This window comes from Balaenoptera acutorostrata, chromosome 3 (assembly GCF_949987535.1).
Source record: "Balaenoptera acutorostrata chromosome 3, mBalAcu1.1, whole genome shotgun sequence".
Taxonomy (NCBI): Eukaryota; Metazoa; Chordata; class Mammalia; order Artiodactyla; family Balaenopteridae; genus Balaenoptera; species Balaenoptera acutorostrata.
The window spans coordinates 78,949,021-78,972,026 of NC_080066.1; the positions used below are offsets into that span (position 1 = coordinate 78,949,021).

Consider the following 23,006-nt stretch of genomic DNA (forward strand, 5'->3'; position numbering starts at 1 on the left):
TAGGTTTGAAGAATATTAGAAGAAAATATTGCTAGCTCATGAAATCTGTTATTTCATAGATTTTCCTTAAGGTGAGGCTAACAAATAGCTGACAAATAGCTTTTAAAAGATGAGTTAATTTAAGAAATTATAAGTAATAGGGTAAGTGATAACTTGAACATGGCAAAAATTAAGAAGGTGGCTCTTGAGCGATTGGCCTTTGGGTAACCTTAGCCTAGAAGCTTGGTGAGATCCAGAGCAGGGTCATAGTAGCTGTGTGGGACCTCTGAGGTGCCTCCAGCCCTGGCCAAGGGTACACGTAGGAGGTATAGTTCTTGTGTGTGCTGGGCACCCTGTTCAGACTAAGGGTGTTCAGAATCCTCTTCCACTAACCAGATGAGAATACAGACTGAGCGCAAGGTCTGGGACCCTTTCTTTATCTCTTTCACTCAGCGGTGTTTTGGGAAGAGCCCAAGCACCAAAACACCCTTTATTTATCTACTGCTTAGAGGAACTTAGATGGAAGATTCTTCGATTTCTTTCATTGCGTCAGCCATTGTCAAATCTGTGAACAGTTTATCCAAGAAAGTTTTCATTCCCCATAACTCAGGTTTCTCTTGGGATCAATTATGGAGTCGAGTTCAATTCCTTATGAGGTCAGCTTTTTAAGATTTTCCTACATTTTTTCTTCTCTTTCATTTCTTCAGTAACTTTCAAAATTATATAAGTAATACAACTAAATTCTTCAGCATTTAGAATGTAGAGGGGGGAAACGCTTTATGAATTACCATGCTGTGCTTGTGCAAGTGCCCTGTGAATTCTGTCTGAACCATTCTAGTGCTGCTAAAATAAACCCCTGTGTGGTTCTTCAGTTCATATTGCCATTTTTTTCTCAGGCCATTTGTACTCCATCTTGACATTACACTCTCTTTCTATGGTCTTTGATTAATACCCGAATCCATCACCTTAGCCAGATTACAGAGTTTACTTGAGAAGGATTTCCTTGCAAATGAAACTCTCTAGCCTATTGATCAGTGTTTTTGCTCCCCGTGAAAAACCTTCCCAGGAAGAGGAGCCTAATATTGCATTTATATCTTCTGGGAAAAAAATGTGAAACATTAAAACGTATTAATAGAAAAAAACTTTTTCAGAGATTTATAAATTGAAGAATGGTGGTAACTTGCACTATTGTAAAAAAAGATATCTATGAAAGTTCTTGAATTGTCTGCATACAAAGCTGAGATAGTTAACTTGATTTTTAAAATATTACTCAGACTTCTTCTTATCATCCTGTGGACAGTTTCCACATTTTGGCTATTTTTTTTTGTTGTAGTGGAGATACATTCTAAAATAATTTCCTTCCTACAGTTGCTGAGCTTACCTACTTCCTAAATTCTTCCATTTAAAGTAATATACATGAAACAAAATTAGGAGACAAGTAGCAGACTAGGGGAAAACTTTGCATATACACATGACAAAGGCCTAATTTTCTTAATATACACAGAGTTTTCTAAATGATTAAAAAAGAATAACCTAGTAGAAAAATGAGAAAGGATATAAACCTGAAGAAAAAAATTTTAAATGACCATTAAACATGAAAAAATATTCACTGCATATATCATCAAACACAAATCAAAACAGGTTGTCATTTTCTTACCTATCAGGTTGACCAAAATTAAAATGTTTGAAAAACCCCAGTGTTAAAGGGTAGGGAAAAAAACATGTTGTTTTGGAATTATGAATTGTGTAATTTTTCTGAAGAGTGATTTGGCAATATTGATCAAAATGTGAAATGCATGTACACTCTGACCATGAGATTTCACAGATATACAGAGATATATAAAATGATAGTGTTACAGCATTATTTATAATAGCTTGAACTGAAAGCAATCTCTGTCGTCCTTCAGGACAGTTTACAGTGGTACCATTATTTATTGAGCCAGTGGAATAACATTCAGCAGCTTAAAAAATGTGTTAGATTTATATGAAAAAAGTGGGAAACACCAAAGTATAGAAGACTGTGAATAATATGACCCCATTTGTATTTTTTTTTAAAAAAGAGAGGGGATAAAAGGATGCTAATATATGTGGGAAGAAAAAGTTCTTTGAAAAGATGTACCAGCAACAGATAGCTGTTAATTCTAGGAAGAATTAGCATCTCCTCCTGTCCCCACTTTCATTCCCATCCCTAATAGTAATGCACTTCCTGAGTATTAACTGAGGGTCTTCACTTTCCCTAGTGAATGGCTTTTGAGAGAGAAAACAAGTATCAGTGAAGCAGCCAAAGCGTTGGCAACTGAGGGAAAAACAAAGACCCAATACCAGAAATGAAAAGCTTTATGCTAAAAAAAACAAGCCATTCTTTGGTTATCTCAATTAGCCACTTAAAATAATTCAGATAAACATAATGGTACTTTCCTAAAGAAGAACTTGGTTCGGATTTCCTGGGTATTTATTCCAATTTCCCATTGCTCCTATAGGGAAAACAAGATTATTAAATTGTCCTCATTTCCATGGCTGATGTGAGGGTGGAGGCTTTGGGTTATTGATGTAATCTTCTTTGAAGTGAACTTTTGCCTTCTTGAAATAGGCCTAGACATGCCTGGGTTCCCCCAGTGCCTGGAAGTGCATTTGGACACCAGGATTGGGTTATGAAATAGATCTTACTTTTACACCTCACCTTTTCCAGTTGCCTAGCATTTTAAATTTACTCAATAGCATTTTACTTAGTTTCTTTTTTTTTAGTACTTTCAGAAAGCTATTTAAAATTTTGAGGTACCTCAGTTTTTAATTCAACTGTTCTATATATAAATATCATTTTCATATTTAATATAATATTACTATTTTCCAGTTCCCTGGCCCACCTGCCCCCGTCCCTGCCCCACCCTCCACCCCCAGGACTGCATCTAGTGTCATAAACTTGTCTTTTATTTTGCCTTTGAGGGCCTCTTACCAGTACTCTGTTCGGGTGTCTGGGGACCGTATCTGGAGAAACCCTTTGCCAAGTGACAGCTCTTCTACCAGCTTTCATACACAGTTGAGTAGGAACCATGGAAAAAAAGTTTTCTCAACTTTATTTCTGCTTTTTGCTGCCACCCAAGTTCTCCCTCTGCAGTTTTTCTTCTAGTCTGAACTCTGTGGTAGTGACGGTGCTCGTTTCTTTCAGATGGAGACTATTTTACCTTTACAAGACATGAACCTATTGGAGTGTGTGGACAGATCATCCCAGTGAGTGTATCTCCTCACGCCTCGTATTTATTTTCATTTGAACCAGTTCTCTTAAAGATACATAAAACATGGACCTCAGCAATGTGTGTTTTCCATTACTGGGGGAAAAAAAAACTGAGTTCATGTTGTTGACATATCTTTAACAGCCTCCCTGCAAATGCTTATTTGAACAGGTTAATAGGGTTTCAGCTTCGTTACCAGGAGTTGAGTTCTCAAGTCATGGAATTCTCATGATTAAAATAAGCAAAGCAAAGTCCAGTGTATTAATAACCTGCCCTTGGTTATGGATGTCCATTCTGCTTATGGAAAATTAATACTTTGTTATATTTGCTTGTTTATTTTTTAGAACTGTGACTCACCATTTTTCCAGGCATATTGTTTTATATGGTCTTTTAATCCCATTCTTTCCTACTGTTTCTTTTCACAAGAATCTAGATAGAAGACTCTACAGAAGACACAGCAGTACAATTAACGTCACAGTCATAATTGAAACCATGCCGGGCTGTTGTGTGTCTTGTACAGGGAAATAGATGTAGCACTTAGTGTTTGGATTGGAACATTAAACATTTTTTTTCCTCTCTGTCTTATACACAGCCTTGGCACTATACAAAACATCATCAAATCTGCCAACAGAAGATTCTAGCTAATCGTTCTGGCAAGGATTTCAGGGAAGGCTCAATTTAAATTCTTACAGTATAGACAAGAAGTTTTCTCTTCTCAAAATATAGGAGAATAATTCAAGATAATCTTTGGCTTTGGGAACCAAGGATTTTTGAGAAGTATTAATATATTATTTTAGTGGTCCATAAGCTCTAGGTTACTGTGAGATTTATTAGAGAATGAAAAGGGAAGATAAGAGATTTGGTTTAAGTTCTTCTGCTCCTAAACCACCCAGGGAAATCCTCCTCAGCTCAGAGCAGGGTTGAGGTCTGTCACCTTAATTGCAGGAACTCAAACCTGCTTTTCCTGCCCGTCCCCAGACTGTTGGAGCTTCAGCTTTCACTGACAGGGCAAGAGCCGCTTGTCAGCCAGCTCGGCTCAATTACTGCACTCCAAGATTTATATACTGTAGATGGAATTAAAACATCACTGTGTACTCCCAAGTTTATAAACAACTAAGGGGAAAAGAAATTGGGTGTTTGGTGAAGGCAAGACACTTGTATATTTTTGCAAGCTTGCCAGGGCCAGTGAGAATCTTTCAAGGATGGCAGCTGAGATGCTTCAGGCAGAAACACATTGTGGTCAGGGGCTGAAGCCAGGGGACCAGGATTTTTGTTTTCTTTCTTAATGAAATTATCAACGACACCTGATAGTACTGAGGCTCATGCCTGCACGTATAACAATACAAGCTTAATATCCTTTTAAAATCAGTTTAAACCATTTTAGGCTGCAGACTCAGATACTCACATATATTTTTTAGTCTCCATTAGCGTTTTTTGCAGTGTCAAGGAGACAAACTAAAACTTTTGCATACTCATCAGTAGATGCACTTTATTTTTTGTAATCATTTGTTTTGTGACAATACATGTAGGTAAAGAAAAAGGTGCTGCCTGGAAATACACACTGACTTCTAGTTCTTCCACACTGAAAAGCTTTCCTACCATTCTGAAATCCTGGTATAAAAATCACAAATGCAAGGAAAAGTTTTCATACACAAGAACTTACTGGAACCAAAGGCTAATTTTAAAAACATATAAAGTAACAACAATGAAAAACCAAAACAAAACAAAGACTCCCTTTTTACCATGAGATTTCTTTTTGTGGGTAGCTGGAAATAGTAATTTGCTGACCAGAGAGAAAAGGAGAGATTTTCACGGTCAATCCTATTCTGTTCTTAATGAAGTAATTAAAAAATCCAAACATCTATACTCTGGTGGGACAAGATTTATGTTGAGGACTAGTCTGAGACATCTGAGAAGTCACAGCTTGAAAACAAAGTAATGGAGGAATATTTTTCATCCATCAACCTTGAGTTTTTGCCTTTCAGTGGAACTTCCCCCTGCTGATGTTTGCCTGGAAAATTGCTCCAGCTCTGTGCTGTGGCAATACAGTAGTTATTAAACCAGCAGAACAAACACCACTCAGCGCGCTCTACATGGGAGCCCTCATCAAAGAGGTAAGAGAAACTGACTTCAGGAGTGGCTCCCACTCTCCTTACAGTTGGGGCCCACTGGAGCATATCCGATTTAACGTGCTTCATCAGCTTTCACAAGCCACGTTTCCTCCAATTCTGTTTTGTTAGGCTGGCTTTCCACCGGGAGTCATCAATATTTTGCCAGGATACGGGCCAACGGCCGGGGCAGCAATAGCTTCTCACGTTGGCATAGACAAGATTGCGTTCACAGGGTCTACTGAGGTAGGTGCCTGAGAAACCATAGCTTGAAGAACAGTTCTGCAAATGAGTAGAGGGTTTGAGAGAAAATTGAAAATGTTACCCATAGGCTGAACACCTAAAGAGCAGTGAATACCCAAGGTCTCAACGAGCAGCATTGGTATCATAGCTAGAAGACTGAGGAATGTCAAAGTAAAGGTGTACATTGACTATTTGATGCCACAGATCTCTGAGGTTTTTTTGTATGCCATTTGTGTGAGACCAGTCCCAGAAAAACAAACAAAACCCTATTATTATATTTTGAAATAAAAGGAACACATATCAGAGGCAAAAACAAACAAACTAACAGACTGTCCCACAAAAGTGTCCCAGAAGCTGGGATTCTGAACACTTTCTTAAATCAAGATCATAAGGTAAGAACTGGAGATCTAGGGACGTCTCTGGCGGTCCAGTGGTTAAGACTTCGCCTTCCAATGCAGGGGGTGCGGGTTTGATCCCTGGTCGGGGAGCTGAGATCCCACATGCCTCGCGGACATAAAATAGAAGCAGAATTGTAACAAATTCAATAAAGACTTTAAAAATGGTCCACGTCAAAAAAGTCTTAAAAAAAAATAAAAAGAACTGGAGATCTAAATTAATCTCTTGTCTTATTATATCACCAAATCCTGTAGATGCAGTTTGCAGCTTACTATGGCCATGAGCCATAAGGGGTGATACAGAGTAGAGGTCAGCAAACTTTTTCTGTAAAAGGCCAGATGGCAAATATTGTAGACTTTGCCGGCAATATGGTCTCTGCTGCAGCTATTTAACTCTGCCCCTGTAGCATGAAGTAGCCATAGGTAATGTATAAGCTGAACAAGGCTACAGGCCAGCACTCCATGTCCTGTACTGGCTTTGCTCTGGGTGCAGTCGGCTCTGCTTGCCTGCCTCTTGGCTCAAGCACTACTGAGCCACACAGCTTTCAGGAGTTATCAGCCCTTCTGGTCACATGGGGCCGGAAGACACTCTACAGTGGGTGGTGCCGTGATTCAGCTCCTTGTCTGGGCAGGGCTCTAGGGCTACTAGCAAAAGTCCTTACTTGAGTAGCTGAATCAGGCAGATCCGTAACCCTCTGTGTTCCCTGATCAGAGTGTGCCCCCAGTTTGGTTCTGCAGATGGGCAAAGCCACTGGTTGGGATTATTGCTTGGTCACCGCAGGTAGGAATTCAGTCTGCCAAGATTTGTGTGCTGCAAGCCCCTACCCGCTTCACTGTCACAGTCACATTCCCAGTGCTTGAGCTCCGCAGAGTCCCCTGCAATCCCTGTGGTACGAGATCAGAGTAGCGGCTCCCACAAATTAACTCACAGTTCTGGCTTCTCTTTTCCCACTGGAGGAACCAGAGGGTCAGGAGAGATCTCTTCACATGGCGCTGCAATGGCCTGGGGGAGGGGCAATGCGGTCACAGTGTAGGCCGCTTTTCATAACCCTTCTAATGGAGTCTGTCTGGGTCTCTATGGTGCAGGGGAGTGCTTCAGGCTTAACCTTGTGTTCTAGGATTCTCTCAGTGATGTCTTGTTTTTTTTAATAGTTGTTAGTTATGCTTCTCGTGAAGGGAAGCAAAGTCTGGAACAACCTATGTTGCCATCTTTGTAACATCACTCCTCAGTATTTTCACTAGTACCAGGTTGCTTTAATTATTAGGTTTTAAAAGATGTGTTGTAATATGGTAGGCAAGATGCCCTCTTATTTGGTTTTTCAAAACCTTTTGGCTATTCTTTCCCATTCTTTCAGATAAAATATCAAATTAGTTTTCCAAGTATCTTACCTTCCTCTACAAAACTCTCATTGGAATTTTGATTGGTGTCATATTACCGTCTATATTAAATTGAGGGATAAGTGCTCTCTCTAGAAGATTGACTTCTCATCTAGGAACATAATATAAATCTCTCCATTTATTTGTCCTATAATGTTCATCACTGATATCATCATTTACGTGTTAGGCTTTCTTGATAAATTAATTTCTGGGGATTTAACTTTTTGTTCCAAGGATATTTCAGTTTAAAAACTGAGCACTTTTTTTTTAAGTCACAGTACCGTGTATTGGAAAGTTATACTGAAATGATGACTTAATCTTTCAGGCCAGACAAGAAGTGACATAGTGAATCAATAAGAACATAAGTGCTTGTTTCCAAGCTGCCTGGGTTTAAATCTCTGTTTTGCCATTTAAAAAGTTTTTTAAACTTTTAAAAAGACTTTATTGAAGTATAATTTACACACAATATAATGCACCCATTTAAGTACCAAATGTACACAGTCATGTAACCATCACCCAGATTAAGATACAGAATATTTCCATACCCTAAAAAGATTTGTCATACTCTTGGCCCCAGGCAACCAGTGACCCTTTTTATTAATTTTTCTTATTCTATTAGTTCATATAAATGGACTGATACAATATGTACTCTCCTGTGCCTGCTTTTTTTTTTGGTGGGGGGGTTGTTGTTCAGTATTTAATGAATTATTGATATGATTGGGTTTGAATCTCCCATTTTGATTTTATTTTCTACTTGTCCCATTTGCTTTTTGTTCTTTTTCTCCTCTTTTTCTGCCTTATTTTGGATGAATTTAGTACTCCATTTTATCTTTTATTTTGGATTATTAGCTAAGCCTCTTTTTTTTTTAATAGAAATTTATTTATTTTATTTGTTTTTATTTTTGGCTGTGTTGTGTCTTCGTTGCTGTGTGCAGGCTTTTCTCTAGTTGCAGTGAGCGGGTGCCACTCTTTGTTGTGGTGCACAGGCTTCTCATTGTGGTGGCTTCTCTTGTTGTGGAGCACAGGCTCTAGGCATGTGGGCCTCAGTAGTTGTGGCACGCGGGCTCAGTAGTTGTGGCTCACAGGCTCCAGAGCACAGGCTCCGTAGTTGTGGCGCATGGGCTCAGTAGTTGTGGCTCGTGGGCTCTAGAGCACAGGCTCAGTAGTTGTGGCTCACAGGCTTAGTTGCTCCGTGGCATGTGGGATCTCCCCGAAACAGGGCTCGAACCCGTGTCCCCTGCATTGGCAGGTGGATTCCCAACCGCTGCGCCACCAGGGATGCCCCAGCTAAGCCTCTTTTTAAAGTGCTTGCTTTAGTAATTACAACATGCATCTTAATCACAGTCTATTATTTAAAAGTATTATGTTACTTCATATGTAATGTAATAACAGTACAACAGAATTCTTCTATTTCTCATCCCATCCTTCATGCTACTGTTGTTCTATAATTCACTATTGATGTATGTTATATAGCCCATAGTACATTGCTACACTTTTTGTTTTAAAAATTCAACTATCTTTTCAAAAAATTTTTTGAATGAGAAAACAAAATTATTTTACATTTACTCACATACTTGCCTTTTCTGACCCTCTTCTTTTTTTTTTTGTTTTTTGTTTATGTTGGTCCATGTTTCTTTCTGATATCATTTTCCTTCTATATAAAGATCTTTCTTTAACATTTCTTATAGTGCCGGTCTGTTAGTGAAAAATTCTCTCAGCTTCTGTTTGTCTGAAAATGCCTTTATTTTGTTTTCATTTTTTATGACTTTTTCCTGAATATAAAATTCTGATTCAACAGTTTTTATTTTATTTTATTTTATTTTCAACACTTGAAAGATGTCATTCTGTTTTTTTATGACTTGCTCTGTTTCTGATAAGAAGTTCACAGTCATTCTTATCTTTGTTTTACTATATATAATTTTTTTCTCTGGGGGCTTTAAAAATGTTTTCTTTTTACTGATTTTCAACAATTTGATTATGATGTGCTTCTGTGTAGTTTTCTTTGTTTTTCTTCCCATTTGAGGTTCATTGGAAATTCTTGGATCTGTGAGTTTGTATTTTCATCAAATTTGGAAAACTTTGGCAGTTATTTTTCAAATATATATGCTTTTTTCATGTCTGTTAATTTTTGAAAGGATGCTGAACATTGTGACCATTACCTTATTGAACATGTGGATTTTGTTTTCTTTCTTTAAAGAGTGCTGGACTTTCTTCTGTAAAGTGGTTAAGTCACTTGCAGTACAGCTTGACCCTTTTGACACTTAATTTTAAGCTTTGTTAAGTACTAGCTTATCTTTTACTAAGATACTAAACTTTATTAAGATTACTAAGTTGGGATCCTTCTGGAGTTTCTACTGAATGTTCTCAGTGTTCAACTAGGTCTTTCCACTCTGGCTAGTCAGAACTCAAACGTCCCCAACTCTGTATGAGCTCTGGGGATTATTCAGCATACAAATTACCTGGTCTTTGTTCTTTATCCATTCTTGTGGAGTTTCACCGTATGTATACCCAGTTTAGCCTTCAGCCAAAGACTTGATGGGACCCCCATAAGGTTTCTTGACTGCATTGTCTCCCTCTGGTACTAAGCCCCTCACATTTTAACCATCTTATTCTCTCTAAACTCTGATCTATTTCATCAATTCAGTGAGACCACCATGTTCTACTTTGGTCTCCCCATCCCATGCTGCAATCTAGAAAGTCCTTTGGCAGAAAGGTCTTCCCTTGTTTGTTTCTTTTACCTCTAGAATCACAGTCCCATACTGCCTGATATCTCATTTAAAGAGAGCAATTTCATGTACCTTTCTAGTTTACCATGAGAGGGCAAGTCCAGTGACAGTTTTTGACAAATAGACTGCCAGTTATTCCTACAGCCAAAATGGGTTTATTCAGAATCAGCAAAGAATTGCAATTTGGGGTCTGCAACCATGGCAAACCACATGCAAGTCCTTCCACAGCAAGGAGAGGACTCTTAAAGAAGGGAAAAGGAAATTGGAGGGCTATAGTAAACAGAATCCATTGGAGAAATTGACAGTTTGAAGTATAGTGGCTTTTCATTGGCTGAGGTTGTGACAGTCTCCTCTAATTGGATGAGCTCTTGCCAGGCAAGAAGAGGAAGTCTTTCTTTTTCCTCTTAGGCTCTGCTGTTGTCATAGGTGTTAGAGCTCCCCTTTCTGGTCTCCCAACTCTATCTTAATTGAGGTTTCTGTTTATTAATTTTTACATTTCCCCCTTTTGATCAAGAGCTTTCTCTGAAAGCATTGCTGATCAAGAGTCCAGTTTTCTAGTTTCAGCAGCTTTTTGTCTCTCAATGCCCGGAAGGACCTTGGGTGTAGTTTCCCATATCAGAGGGAAAGTACACAGATTGAAAACCTATTGAGGTCACATTCTAGTAACAAGGAGGGATAGGAGGGAGAACTCTCAGGCACTTTTTGTGTAAAATCCATGTGTTATCAAAATTATAGACCTAGGAGATCTTCTGAAGTGTTATGTCATCATTAAAGGTCTGGCAGGCAAACTTCCAACAGGACTGGTCCAGATTATCTTGAGAAAGCTATCTCATCAGGTGTTGTCTGCTTCAATTCTAGGAAATTTTTACTTTCAGGTCCCCAGATGATGTACAGGTCCAGTCAGGGTTTGGTGCTTTCTTTTAGTGTATCACATGAATCCAAAAGTCTATTCCCTGGAGTTCAGTGGCACAAGGGTTGGTTAGCAGTACCAGATAGGGCATCTTTCCAGCAAGGTTGGAGAAAGTCTTTCTGGAGGTCTTTTCCAATAGATAAAATCTCCAGGGTGCAAGGTGTGATGCTGAACGTCTTTGTCTCCCAAGAGCACACCGTAAAAAAGATTGCTCTAACAAAACATGGTTATTTTTAATAGAAGCAATTAGGCCTTTGCAATACTGCAGTATCTCTCTTATCAGTGAGTCAAAAGAGGCAGGAGCCAAGTGCATTGGGTATTCTATGACTGTTTCAAAGTATGAGAGTTTATGAGTTCCAAAAGGGATGGATATAAGATTTAGAAGGACCTATGGCAATGCTTTTGGCCAGGGACTCTACAAATTTGCCATTTGAGTCTTAATAATATCATTAGTGCATTTGACTAAACTAGAGGGTTGACAGTGGTACACATGGTGAAAGCGTTGTAAAACTGGCCAAACAGTGCACAGTTGTCAAAGTACTGGCTAGTAAGGTGAGTTCCTTGATCACTATGAAGTTCAAGAGGAGTTACCCAGGTAGGGATAATCTTTTTCAAAGGGACTTTAGCCACAGAAGAGGCAGTAGCCTGTCTGCAAGAGATGCTTTCAGCCCAGTGTGAAAACAGACAGACCAGGACTAAAACATATTTACATTCATGAGACAGAGGAAGTTGTATGAAATGCTTTTTCCAGACCTCAAATGGTTATTAGGCAGTTTGAAATGTCCGGGAGCAGTGCAAACAGGCTTCTCGGGGTTATATTTCAGACGAGTGGGATAAGTGAGGTAGGAACTTCTTGCAGCCTTCTTAATGTTTCTTCACCAATATTGATTCATGAATGCTATCATTATGTCAGTAGACCAATGGTTTAATGTATGTACAGTGGTTAGGATTGGGAATTCTAGAATCACCGCTAGGACTGAGTTGTTATTTGGTCCAAACCAGAGCTTTCTCTTTCTGTCGAACCAAGAATTGGTGAATTTCCAGTCTTAGTTTTCCTTCTCTGAGGCCAATTGTGTTCGGCTTCTCTAACCAGTTTTTCTAAGTTATAATTTGGGGAAATATCTCTTTGGACCATGCCAGAGGTTTGGCTGTTGTTGGTTCCTTTAAGGACAGCATTCCTTGTGGAAATGTCAACAAGGTGATTTCTTTTAGCTTCCAGAAAGTCAACTTTAGAATCTTAATAATAGCTAAAGCAGCAGATAAAAATATTGCATCTAGCAATTCCTTAATATAAGGGCCATTTTAAATTTTATTTCCACTACAAGTAAGGAAGCCATATTGCTTCCACAACATTCCAAAAGTATGAGCTACTCTGAAAGCACATCTACTATCAGTGGCACTTTTGTCCTTGGCTGAAGTGCAAGGCTGTGTAAGAGCACATAATTCAGCCTGTTACGCCAAAGTAGCCATAAGTAAAGATGCTGCTTCAACAACATTAAAAGGAGTTGTAATAGCATGTCCAGCACAATATTTGTCATTGTCACTTTTTAAATAGAAACCATCAGTGAACCATGAGAAATCAGTGTTACCCAAAGCATTTTCCTGCAGATCATCTCAAGGAGTCGCGAGGTGATCTATCAGCGTTAAGCAGTCATGAGGGACTTCATCAGTGACAGAGGAGAGAAGAGTAGCAGGGTTACCGTCACTCTGTAAAAGAGTGATGTGAGGAGCAGTTAACAAAAGAACTTTAGAGGAGGTGAGGCAGCTGACTGAGAATTGTTGAATATGATGAGAATACAGGTGAGCTTTTACTGCATGAGGTACAAAAATGGTTAAAGGGGATCCCATAATAGTTTTTCTTGGTGGCCTTCACCAAAAGGGCAGTGGTAGTAATGAATTTTTCTCCTGTTTTGGGAGAAAGAAATTCTGGCATGATACTTCCCTAAGAAGTCTTAGCTAAAAATGGATAGGGGTGGAGGAACTAAGGAGAAAAGAGTATGTATTTCTCAAAGGGTCTAAACAAAAGAGTATAGGTTCAAAGACAGGAACCTCTTGTGGTTCACTAGAGATCCCTGATATTTGAACTGTTTAGTACTCCAAGGCAGGGGCTGCTTTATAGTAGCAGAGTTGAGCACCGGGTGTGTTGGCTTTGGTGTCAGTTAGGACTGGAGGAGATTCAGCCCCAATCTGGAGAAACATTTCCCTAAGATGATTAAGAGGGAGGATTGGGAAGAGCCCCTGTAGTTCCTCAGAGCCACTTCCTTGAGGACTGGGAGAGCAATGGAAAGACTGGTTAGAGGCCTGAAGGTGCCGGAAGTGCTTGAATTTATAACAATCTCTTTTCCAGTGTCCTGGCTGTTTTGCAAAGATAGCAGAAACTAGGAGGGTTTTGGTTTCATTTAGGGACCTTCATTTGCTGGAGTTGAAGATTAAGAATTCTGTTGGTCTTCCTTTTAGGTGACTGCTCTAGAGTGTGAGAGAGCTGGTTTACCAGATTACCTAAATCTGAAGTGGACATAGTTTCCCATTCTATCCTGGTCCTTTTTACCAGAAGGGAAAGGTCCCGGTTCAGCCTATTGATAAACATAAAATTAAAGGCTTCCCAGGTGGGATCAACATTTGAAGGAAGACCAGAATTTTCCTTAACAATCGGAAGTTAATTATAATAGTCATGAACAGGTTCATCAGATTTGCGTGCAAGCTTGAATTTTGTCCCAGTCAACAGGCTTTGGAAAAGTCCTAGGAATTGCTTGATGAAGTTGTCTAGCAGTTGCCTGAGCCTGATCATATAATTTAGGGGGCTGGTCTCCAGCTTTAATTCTAGAGACCTTTCAGGATTTTCCCAATTAGCAGTTTTCATCCAATGCTGGGCCTAGCCTTCACCAGCAAGCATGTGAACTAGCAGATATGAGTCAGAGAAACCAGGTTGATAAGTTTTGTTTTGTGTATCCCTTAACTACTTATTGTGGATATAGATGACTTTACGACTTTTGTCTTTTAATTTTCCTACTAGCTTTATAAGTGGTTGATCTGCTATCTTTATCGTATATTTGCCTTTACCAATGAGGTTTTTCCCTCTCATAATTTTCATATTTCTAATTGTGGTCTTTTCTTTTCTGCTTAGAGAAGTCCCTTTAACATTTCTTATAAAGCCTGTTTTGCGCCACTGAACACTTTTAGCTTTTACTTGTCGGTAAAACTCTTGATCTCCCCTTCAACTATGAATGATAGTCTTGCTGGGTATTGGTTTTTTCCTTTCATCATTTTAAACATATCATGCCACTCCCCTCTGGCCTGCAGAGTTTGTGCTGAAAAGTCAGCTCATAGTCTTACGGGAATTCCCTTGTATATAACTAGTTGTTTTTCCTTTGCTGTTTTTAATATTCTCTCTTTATCTTCAATTTTTGTCATTTTAATTACAATGTGCCTTGGTATGTTCCTCTTTGCATTAATCCTGTATGGGACTCTCTGTGCTTCCTTTCCCAGGTTAGGGAAGTTTTCAGCTATTATGTCTTCAAATATGTTCTCTGCCCCTTTCTCTTTCTTTTTCTGGGACCACCAGCACATTTGATGTTGTCCCAGAGGTCTCTTAAACTGTCCTTATTTTTCAAAAGTCTTTTTTCTTTTTTCTTTTTTGCTTGGGTGATATCCCCTCCTCTGTCTTCTAGTTCACTGATCTGTTCCTCTGTATCATACAATCTACTGTTGATGCCTTCCAGTGTATTTTTAATTTCAGTTATTGTATTCTTCAGCTCTGTTTGGTTCTACTTTATATTTTCTCTTTGTCAAAATTCTCATTGTGTTCATCTATTCTTCTCCTAAGTTCTTTGAGCACCTTTATGATTATTACCTTGAACTCTTTATTGGGTAGATTGCTTACCTCCAGTTAGTTCTTCTGGTGTTTTATCTTGTTCTTTCATTTGGAACATATTCCTTTGTCACCTCATTTTGCCTAATTTCCTATTTTTATTTCTATGTATTTGGTATGTTGGTTATGTTTCCTCATCTTGGCAAAGTGGCCTTATGTAGGAGACATCCTATGGGACCCAGCAGTACATTCCCCTTTGTTCAGCAGAGCTACCTGCTCTAGAGGCCCCTCTGTGTGGGCTTTGTGGGCCCTTCTGTTGTGGCGAGCTGACTACTGCTAGCCTACTTGTAGGCATGGCTGGCCCCTGGCCTGGTTGGTTGCTAGGCTCTGCCTAATGTGGAGGCTGCTGGCTGCTGGTGGGCAGGGTCAGGTCCTGGCACAACTGGCTACACGGGGCCTGGGAGTTCTGGTCCTGGTGCTGGCCCATTGGTGGGCAGGACTGGGTCACAGGGCACCTCACTGCAGAGCTTCAGAGGTTCTGGGGCTAGTGCTGGACCACTGGTGGGCAGAGCTGGGTCCCAGGGGAGGGGGTGGCAGGTTGCAGGGGCAGGAGTCTCAGAGCTAGTGTCAGCCTGCTGGTGAGTGGTCTGGGTCCTGACCAGTGCTGGGTATGGCTGGGCCCAAGGGATCCCAGGGCTGGTACCCACCCACTGGTGAGTGAGGCTGGGTCCTGGGGCTAGTGCCAGCCCACTGGTGGATTGGGCCAGTCCCGACAGCTGGCTGCAAGGTCCTGGGGGCCTGGGGCTAGTGCTGGCCCACTGGTGGGTATAGCAGGGTCCTGGGCCCTCTGGTGGCTGGGGCCAGTTCCAGGGCATCTTGGGGCTCAGGGTGTCCTATGGCAGCCCTGCTAGTAGGTGGGACTGTGTCCCTGCACCACTATCTGCTAGGACTGGGGTGTCCCAGGACTGGTGGTTACTGGTTGGTGGGCAGGGCCAGGTCTTGGTGCTAATAAGCTAGAGGGTGAATTCCAAAATGGCACTTGCCAATCAGTGCCCTCGTGGTAGAATGAGCTCCCCGAAATGGTTGCTGCCAGCGTTGGTGTCCCCTGGGTGAGCCCCAGTTGCCCCCTTCCTCTCTGGTAGGCTCTCTAAGATCAGCAGGTGGGTATGACCCAGGCTTCTTTCAAATTACTGCTGCTGCCTTTGGTCTCAGAACATGTGTTGTGTGTGCCCTTTAAGAGTGGAGTCTCTGTTTCCCACAGCTCTTTGGGTCTCCTGAAAGTAAGCTCTGTTAATGATTGGAAGCATCAAATTACCAATTGAAATAAGTGTTCCATTCAGTTTGGGAAATTTTAGACCTGTGTAAGTTTGAGGATTTCAAAAGTTTCCTATAATCACCATTGATATTCTAATTTGCCTTTGGTTAGGTAGGTTTCAGGCAGGTCACCGATTCTCATAGTTTATCATCGTCTCAAATTGAATATATTATACTCAATGAGGTTACAAATTTATATACTTCTGTTGATACAACTAAAGTCTTAAGAATACAACCCTAACAATGTTTGGATTTAAAAGTCCTTGGTTTCTTCGGTGTAGAATATTTTTAAAGTATTTTAATCCCATAAATGACTAATTTCTAATCTTTTTTTAAAATTATTTTAATTTTATTTATTATACAAATGATAACATTTCTATGCAAGATTTGCCTATAAAACACTAATTTCTAATCTTTGGGGGTGAGATAATTTACTTATCAGTTTAGTGGTGATTTTTTAGCTTTAATTTTTGAAGATTACAGTTTCTGGTCAAACATACCGATTTTGGGGGGGTGGTGGTTTGCATTCTCTTTGGGTTCTATCCTTTAGTCATTCTTCTCACTACCCCGCGTAGCATCTGATGTGTAGTCAGCATGAATTATAAGTATTTGTTAGGTACACGAAGGAGGAAAGACTGAATTTGAGAAATAAAAGCTTAATCTCAGAGCTAGAAGGTGATATATCAGTGGAACACTTTCTTTCTTCAAAATGTCACTAATAGCTTAGGGTTTAATATTTTTTACTTTGTAGCTATATAATTATGGACCACTTAATTCTGTACAAAATTTGCTTAATAGTAAGCACACATTTCTCAGGGTTGTGAAAATTAAATGCACAATGAGTTTTATAAGTTGTAAGCAACAAGCAAATGTTAGTTTGTAATGTCACTAGCATTCTAAAAAATGAGAGAGCTCTGTGAGTTGAATGATCTGTCAAGGTTTCAAGAGAAAGAGGGATTTGATACAGGTTTTGTAAGATATGGGTAAGTAGAGTGAACGGAGAAGAAGTAGAATTAGTCAACAACTAGAGGCTGGAGTGTACAGAAAGTCTTAGTGGTACAGAAAGTCTTAGTGGAGCAGAGTAGGGATAGGGAAGGGGTTGGGGAGAAAGGTTGGGAGGCAGATGAACTAGAAAGTACTATTCTGCAAATCAAGCCATTGAAAATAATTCTCAGTTTAAAAATTGAGGCCAGAGAGTAGAAGACCTTTCAGACAAAGACATCACATGGAAACTATACACCAGTGTCCTTTATGAATATAGATGCAAGAATCCTCAACAAAATACTAGCAAACAGAAATCAGCAACTTAAAGGATTATATACCATGACCAAGTGGGATTTATCCCAGGAATGGAAAGTTAGTTTAATATCCAAAAAATCAGTCAGTGTAATATTCCATATGGATAGAATAAAGGACAAAACCACACCATCATCTCCATAGACATGGAAAAAAGCATTTGACAAAATCAAACACCACACAGAAACATACAGAAATATTATTCCTAATTCCCAAAAAGTGGAAACAATCAAAATAGCCATCAAATGATGAGTTGATAAACAAAATGTGGGTGTATCCATATCCATACAGTGGAATATTATTCAGTCACAGAAAAGAAGGAAGTACCAATATAGGCTGACATGGGTGAACCTTAAAAACATGCTAAATGAAAGAAGCCAGTCACAAAAGGCCACATGTCGTGTGATCCTATTTCTATGAAGTGTCAAGAATAGGCAGATCTATAGACAGAAAGTAGATTAGTAGTTTCCAGGGGCAGGAAAAAGGGGGAGAATGGGGAATGACTAATAGATATGAAATGTTCTGGAATTAGATACTAGTAATCATTGAGATGATTGCACAATTGTCTGAATATACTAACATTGAATTTTAAATTTCAAAAGGTAGATTTTATGGTATATGAATTATATCTCAATAAAGCTGTTAAAAATGGATGTTTTTAAAGAAGTATTTAAGGCTTAAAATTGTGGATATTAATAGCCAACATCGATTGAGCACTTACTGTATGCCAGGTACCTGCTAAGTGCTTTGCATATATCATCTCACTACATCTTTACAGTAGCTCTAGGAGATACACAGATGAGCAAGTGTGGCTGGGAGAGGTTAAATTACCTGCCCATAGTCATGTGCTAGTAAGTTGTGGGTCTGAGAATCATACCCAGAGCTTATACTTCAAATGACAGTGCTATGCTGCTAAGGGGCTGCACTCAGTACCATGGAAGGAGGGAGCCATTAAAATCAGGAATGACATATCAAAGGGGATACTTAGGAAGGATAATATCAGTGGAACATATTCTGTTCAAAGCATGGTCAAACGTATGTAATTCTGAAAGGTCATAGACACTATTCTAACTCAACTTTTTTTCCTTTTTTCTAAAATTTACTTTAAAATCGCATCTTTAGCCTCTTTAAATCTTATTCGATACATTATAGGGCTTCCAGTGGACAATCTCTGGCATAGAACTTACAGTTTTAAACCTAAGCTGTCTTGTCCACTCCGCAAATATTTATTGAGCACTAACTAAATATCATGTACAATGTTAGACCTTAGAGAAATTGTTCAATTCAGTCTAACCCAGTGATAGTCTGTGAATATGTAACTAGTATAGTGTGGTGTGTATGGGAGCATGGAGAAAGAGAAGAATAATTCTGCACCATTTCTCTTAATACTTCTTTATTGAAGATGCCTTCTAAGACCAAGGCTAGAACTAAAATTCTTTTGCTCAACATGGTTTTCAAATGTATCTATATCTGTGCATTAAGGAGAAATATAATGTGTTCAAGATGTCTAAATTCAAACGAAAAGCTATTTCATTCAAAGGTAACACCATTTAAGAAAAAGATAATTCTACATCTTAATTCCACAGTTGTTAATATTCACAACTGTGGAAAATATAGGTCTATCTTCCTTTTCTCTTTGGAGAAAATGAAATTATGGTGGTATGGTATGGGAGCCAAAGTTCAAAAAGGACTTGTGGGAAAGGAACCGCAGCTGTGGGGACCCTTGTGAGTAATGTGTTGCTTGATATTGGCGAATAATCATCAAACACTGGTATCATTCAATTCTCAGAATCATTTCCCATGCCTGATAGTCCAGCACTTTCAAAAGGCTTGATACATATTTTGCTGGAATGTAAAATGGGACGTTAGGTTTCACTGTTGCCTCTCAATAGCAAATGCAGTTTTCGTTTTTTGCATTTTTGTCAGCTCTGCTTTTAACAGGCATTTTAACTCCAGAGCTGTAGATTTTATACTAATTCAGTATATCCTTAAAATCTCTTCTAAAGTGAAAAGCCTAATAGAGATGGGGGAAAAAATAGCCCTATGAATCTAAATCACAACAGATGGGACTTGTAGAGGAGTTAGTGGGTGTCTGATTTCCTCGTGCCCCGAACACTTGGTAGAGTGATCTAGTGCTGGACACCAGATGTTCAGTCAGTGACTGCTAAACACATAATTCCAGTGTTCTAGTGGAAGTATTTTTATATTTAAGGGACACAAAAGTGTGCAAAAGCTAGGAAAAATATTAGGTTTTCCCGTATACCCATTTTCCATAAATCATCTTTCTAATGCTCAGATTATATTACTCTCACCTACATTCATGCCAAGTTAATTTCCATCTACAAAACTATCCAGTGGTTTATGATAAGCAAAGGTAATAACTGAGCTGAAGGGTTAATAATCAATCTGATCAATCTCACGATCAATGAAGACCTCCTCACAGAATTTTACATTAGGGAGTTTAGAGCTTTAATGTAGTTCACCTTGAGTTTCTTTCTTTCAATCCTTTATTTAGAGTCTCTTAAAGAAAAATAAAGTACTCCTCATGGCTTTGCTAAAATGAAAGCTTGAAAGACTGCTGCATCACACTACCTCTAAAAAAACTAGAGGAAAGTATTTTTTCAGTAAGAAATGCCAAACATAGTCTTCAAATCATCCTAAAAGCAATCAAGATTAAATATCAGATCTATATGAGAAAACTAGACATAATTTAAACCTCTCTCATGGTAGTGTGCATTTGTTCACAGTACATGTTAATATTTAATCTTTCCCACCCTCAGATTCCGTCTGTAGATAAGGGATGATTGTACCTAATTCATCGACTGTGAGGAGGAAGTAAGTTAGTATATCTAAAGTATTTAGCACAGGGCCTGGCCCTTAGTAAAGTGTCAATAAATATTAGCTGTTACTGTTTTCTATTTATTGTTAAGTGAAATTTATATAACAATATAGTCTTGGGAAAATGTGGTGTAATATAGAAGGGCGCTGGATTCATCCAAGCTTGGATCAAATCCCAGCTCTCTTTGGCATATTATTTAGTCTTTCTCATCTCTCATTTCTTCATCTATTAAGAGGGGTTATGAAGAACTGCTTACATGTTTATTTGTGGATTAATGAAGATAGTGTATTTGAAAGTTCCAGTCCTATTGCTGGCACATTGTAAGAATTCAGTGAATATTAGTTGAATCTGATTGATTCTAGTTGAATCTGTTTGCAAAGGATATGTCTGTCGAAAACTAATTCCTGCTTTCCTCTAGAAATTTTACTTTCCTTTTGTTTGTTTTATGACTTTTATAAATATTTTACAAATATTTTTGTCTTCTAATAAATGTTTATTTTTGTTATGTTTTGCTGTTCTATTTCACTTTTTTGGAAGATTACCTGGGGTGCTTGCTTGAATAAACTGATTTTGAATTTTTTTTTTTTGCCTGCATTGGGTCTTCATTGCTGTGCATGGGCTTCCTCTAGTTGTGGCGAGTGGGGCTACTCTTCCTTGCGGTGCGTGGGCTTCTCATTGTGGTGGCCTCTCGTTGCGGAACATGGGCTCTAGACACATGGGCTTCAGTAGTTGCGGCACGTGGCCTCAGTAGTTGCGGCACGTGGGCCCTAGGGCACGTGGGCTTCAGTAGTTGCGGCACACGGGCTCAGTAATTGTGGCTTGCGGGCTCTAGAGCACAGGCTCAGTAGTTGTGGCGCATGGACTGAGTTGCTCTGCGGCATGTGGGATCTTCCCGGACCAGGGATCGAATCCGTGTCCCCTGCGTTGGCAGGTGGATTCTTAACCACTGCAATGCCAGGGAAGTCCCCACAGTTCTGTGACTTTGCACATGTCATTTCTTCTGACAAAAATGGCCACCCTTCCCTTATCTACCCAATGAGATCTTAGCTCAATGATTTTGTTCTACCATCTGTGCAGATAAATGAGAACTGGTCAATTTCTATAATGAGTATGATGCTTTATTCTTATTTAGATTCATAATCTCAAAATTTGTCACCCTTTTACTTCCAATAATTTCTTTTATTGACTTCTAATCTGTTCTTTGTTTTCACCACCTTTTGCTTTCCCTTAAGTTTATTTTTTTTTTCCTCTTCACTTGTTCTCTTTCCCTGTCAGGCTTTAATTATTTTAAAATTTAATTAACTTATTCTAATGCATTTAACTTTAATTAAAACCATTAAATCATATTTTAAATAGTCATGTGGATTCAATATAATTTCCCCACCAATAATTCACAAAGGACAACAAAAAGAAGTATGGCATAATTACTCTAATAAAGTAACATTTTTACTGCTTAATATATCTTTATTAACACCTTTATTGAGGTATAATTGATATACAATAAATTTCACATAAAGTGTACAGTTTGGTAAGTTTTGACATATGTATCCACCTGTGAAACCATCACCACAGTTCACATAGTACATACATCCATCAGCCTCAAACGTTTCCTACTGCGCCTTTGTAATCTCTCTTGCATCTTTCGCTCTGCTCCTCCCCCCATTCCCATTCCCAGGCACTGATCTGCTTTATGCCACTGTAGGTCATTTGCATTTTCTAGAATTTTATGTAAATAGAAACATACAGTATGTACTCTTTTGTCTGACTGTTTTTACTCAGCACAATTATTTTCAGATCCATGCACATTTTTGCATATATATCAAAAATTAATTCCTTTTTATTGCTGAGTAGTGTTCGATTTTATGGATACATCACAATTTGTTCATTTGCCTGTTGATGGACATTTAGGTTGTTTCCAGTTTGGAACTACTATACATAAAATCTCCTGTGAACATTTTATGTGCCAGTCCTTGTGTGTGTGTGTGTGTGTGTGTGTGTGTGTGTGCGCGCATGTAGGTGGATAGTTAGATAGATAGATTGATTGATTCTTTTTTCTCTTGGGTAAATAAATGCCTAGCAATGGAATGGCTGGATCTTATTAGGTTCAGAAGCTACTAAATTGTTTTCCAAGGTGGGTGTATCATCTTACCAGCAATGTATTAGACTTCTAGCTCCTTCACATCCTCAGCAGCATTTGGTATGGTCAGTCTTTATAATTTTAGCCATTCTAATAGGGGTATAGTGCTGTCTCACTGTTCCTTTATATAACACAGGAAATTCTTTATCTTCACAGGAAGAACATTAACAACTAATATGTTATCTTCAACAAAGCAGATATCCAGTGGGGGAGCTGAGAGAGAAGGGAGAGTTTGGGAAAGAGAATAAGACGAAAGGTGGCCCCATGAAGTATTTTGCTGTTAGGAACATTCACACAGTGAGATAGCTTATAGCAGTGTGCATAGAGCAAGTTTCACCTTAAGTTTTCTGGCGGAGTCTATTGATATTTCTCTCTCTAGAGGGGTTTACATTTACTAGGAGGGAAACAAATCCTGTGGCATGTGGAGTATCTCCAAGTTTCTTCTCTGGGATGATATCATTGACAGATAATAGAGAAGCAGAGGGAGAAGTATTTGACTAGACTACGAAAGCCACCTTATAATTATATTAATGGTGGTAGGTGGAGAACTTTCACAGGCAAATGAATCATGTAATCACCAAACCCCTTTAGAGCTTGTAGTTTTTTTACTTCTTTATTTATCTACCCTCTCTTAATTTTGTAGG

General features: G+C 39.0%; 1 protein-coding gene across 2 annotated transcripts in view; it reads left to right on the plus strand.

The window, feature by feature from the left end:
- The window catches only part of ALDH1A2 (aldehyde dehydrogenase 1 family member A2), a 103,156-nt gene that overhangs the window by 58,170 nt on the left and 21,980 nt on the right, over positions 1 to 23,006 (plus strand). For both annotated transcript variants that reach the window (XM_007165940.3, XM_007165941.2), the window contains exons 5-7: positions 3,146 to 3,207; positions 5,195 to 5,323; positions 5,450 to 5,563. In XM_007165940.3, coding sequence (XP_007166002.1) covers positions 3,146 to 3,207; positions 5,195 to 5,323; positions 5,450 to 5,563 — 305 coding nt within the window. The remainder of the gene's footprint in view (positions 1 to 3,145; positions 3,208 to 5,194; positions 5,324 to 5,449; positions 5,564 to 23,006) is intronic.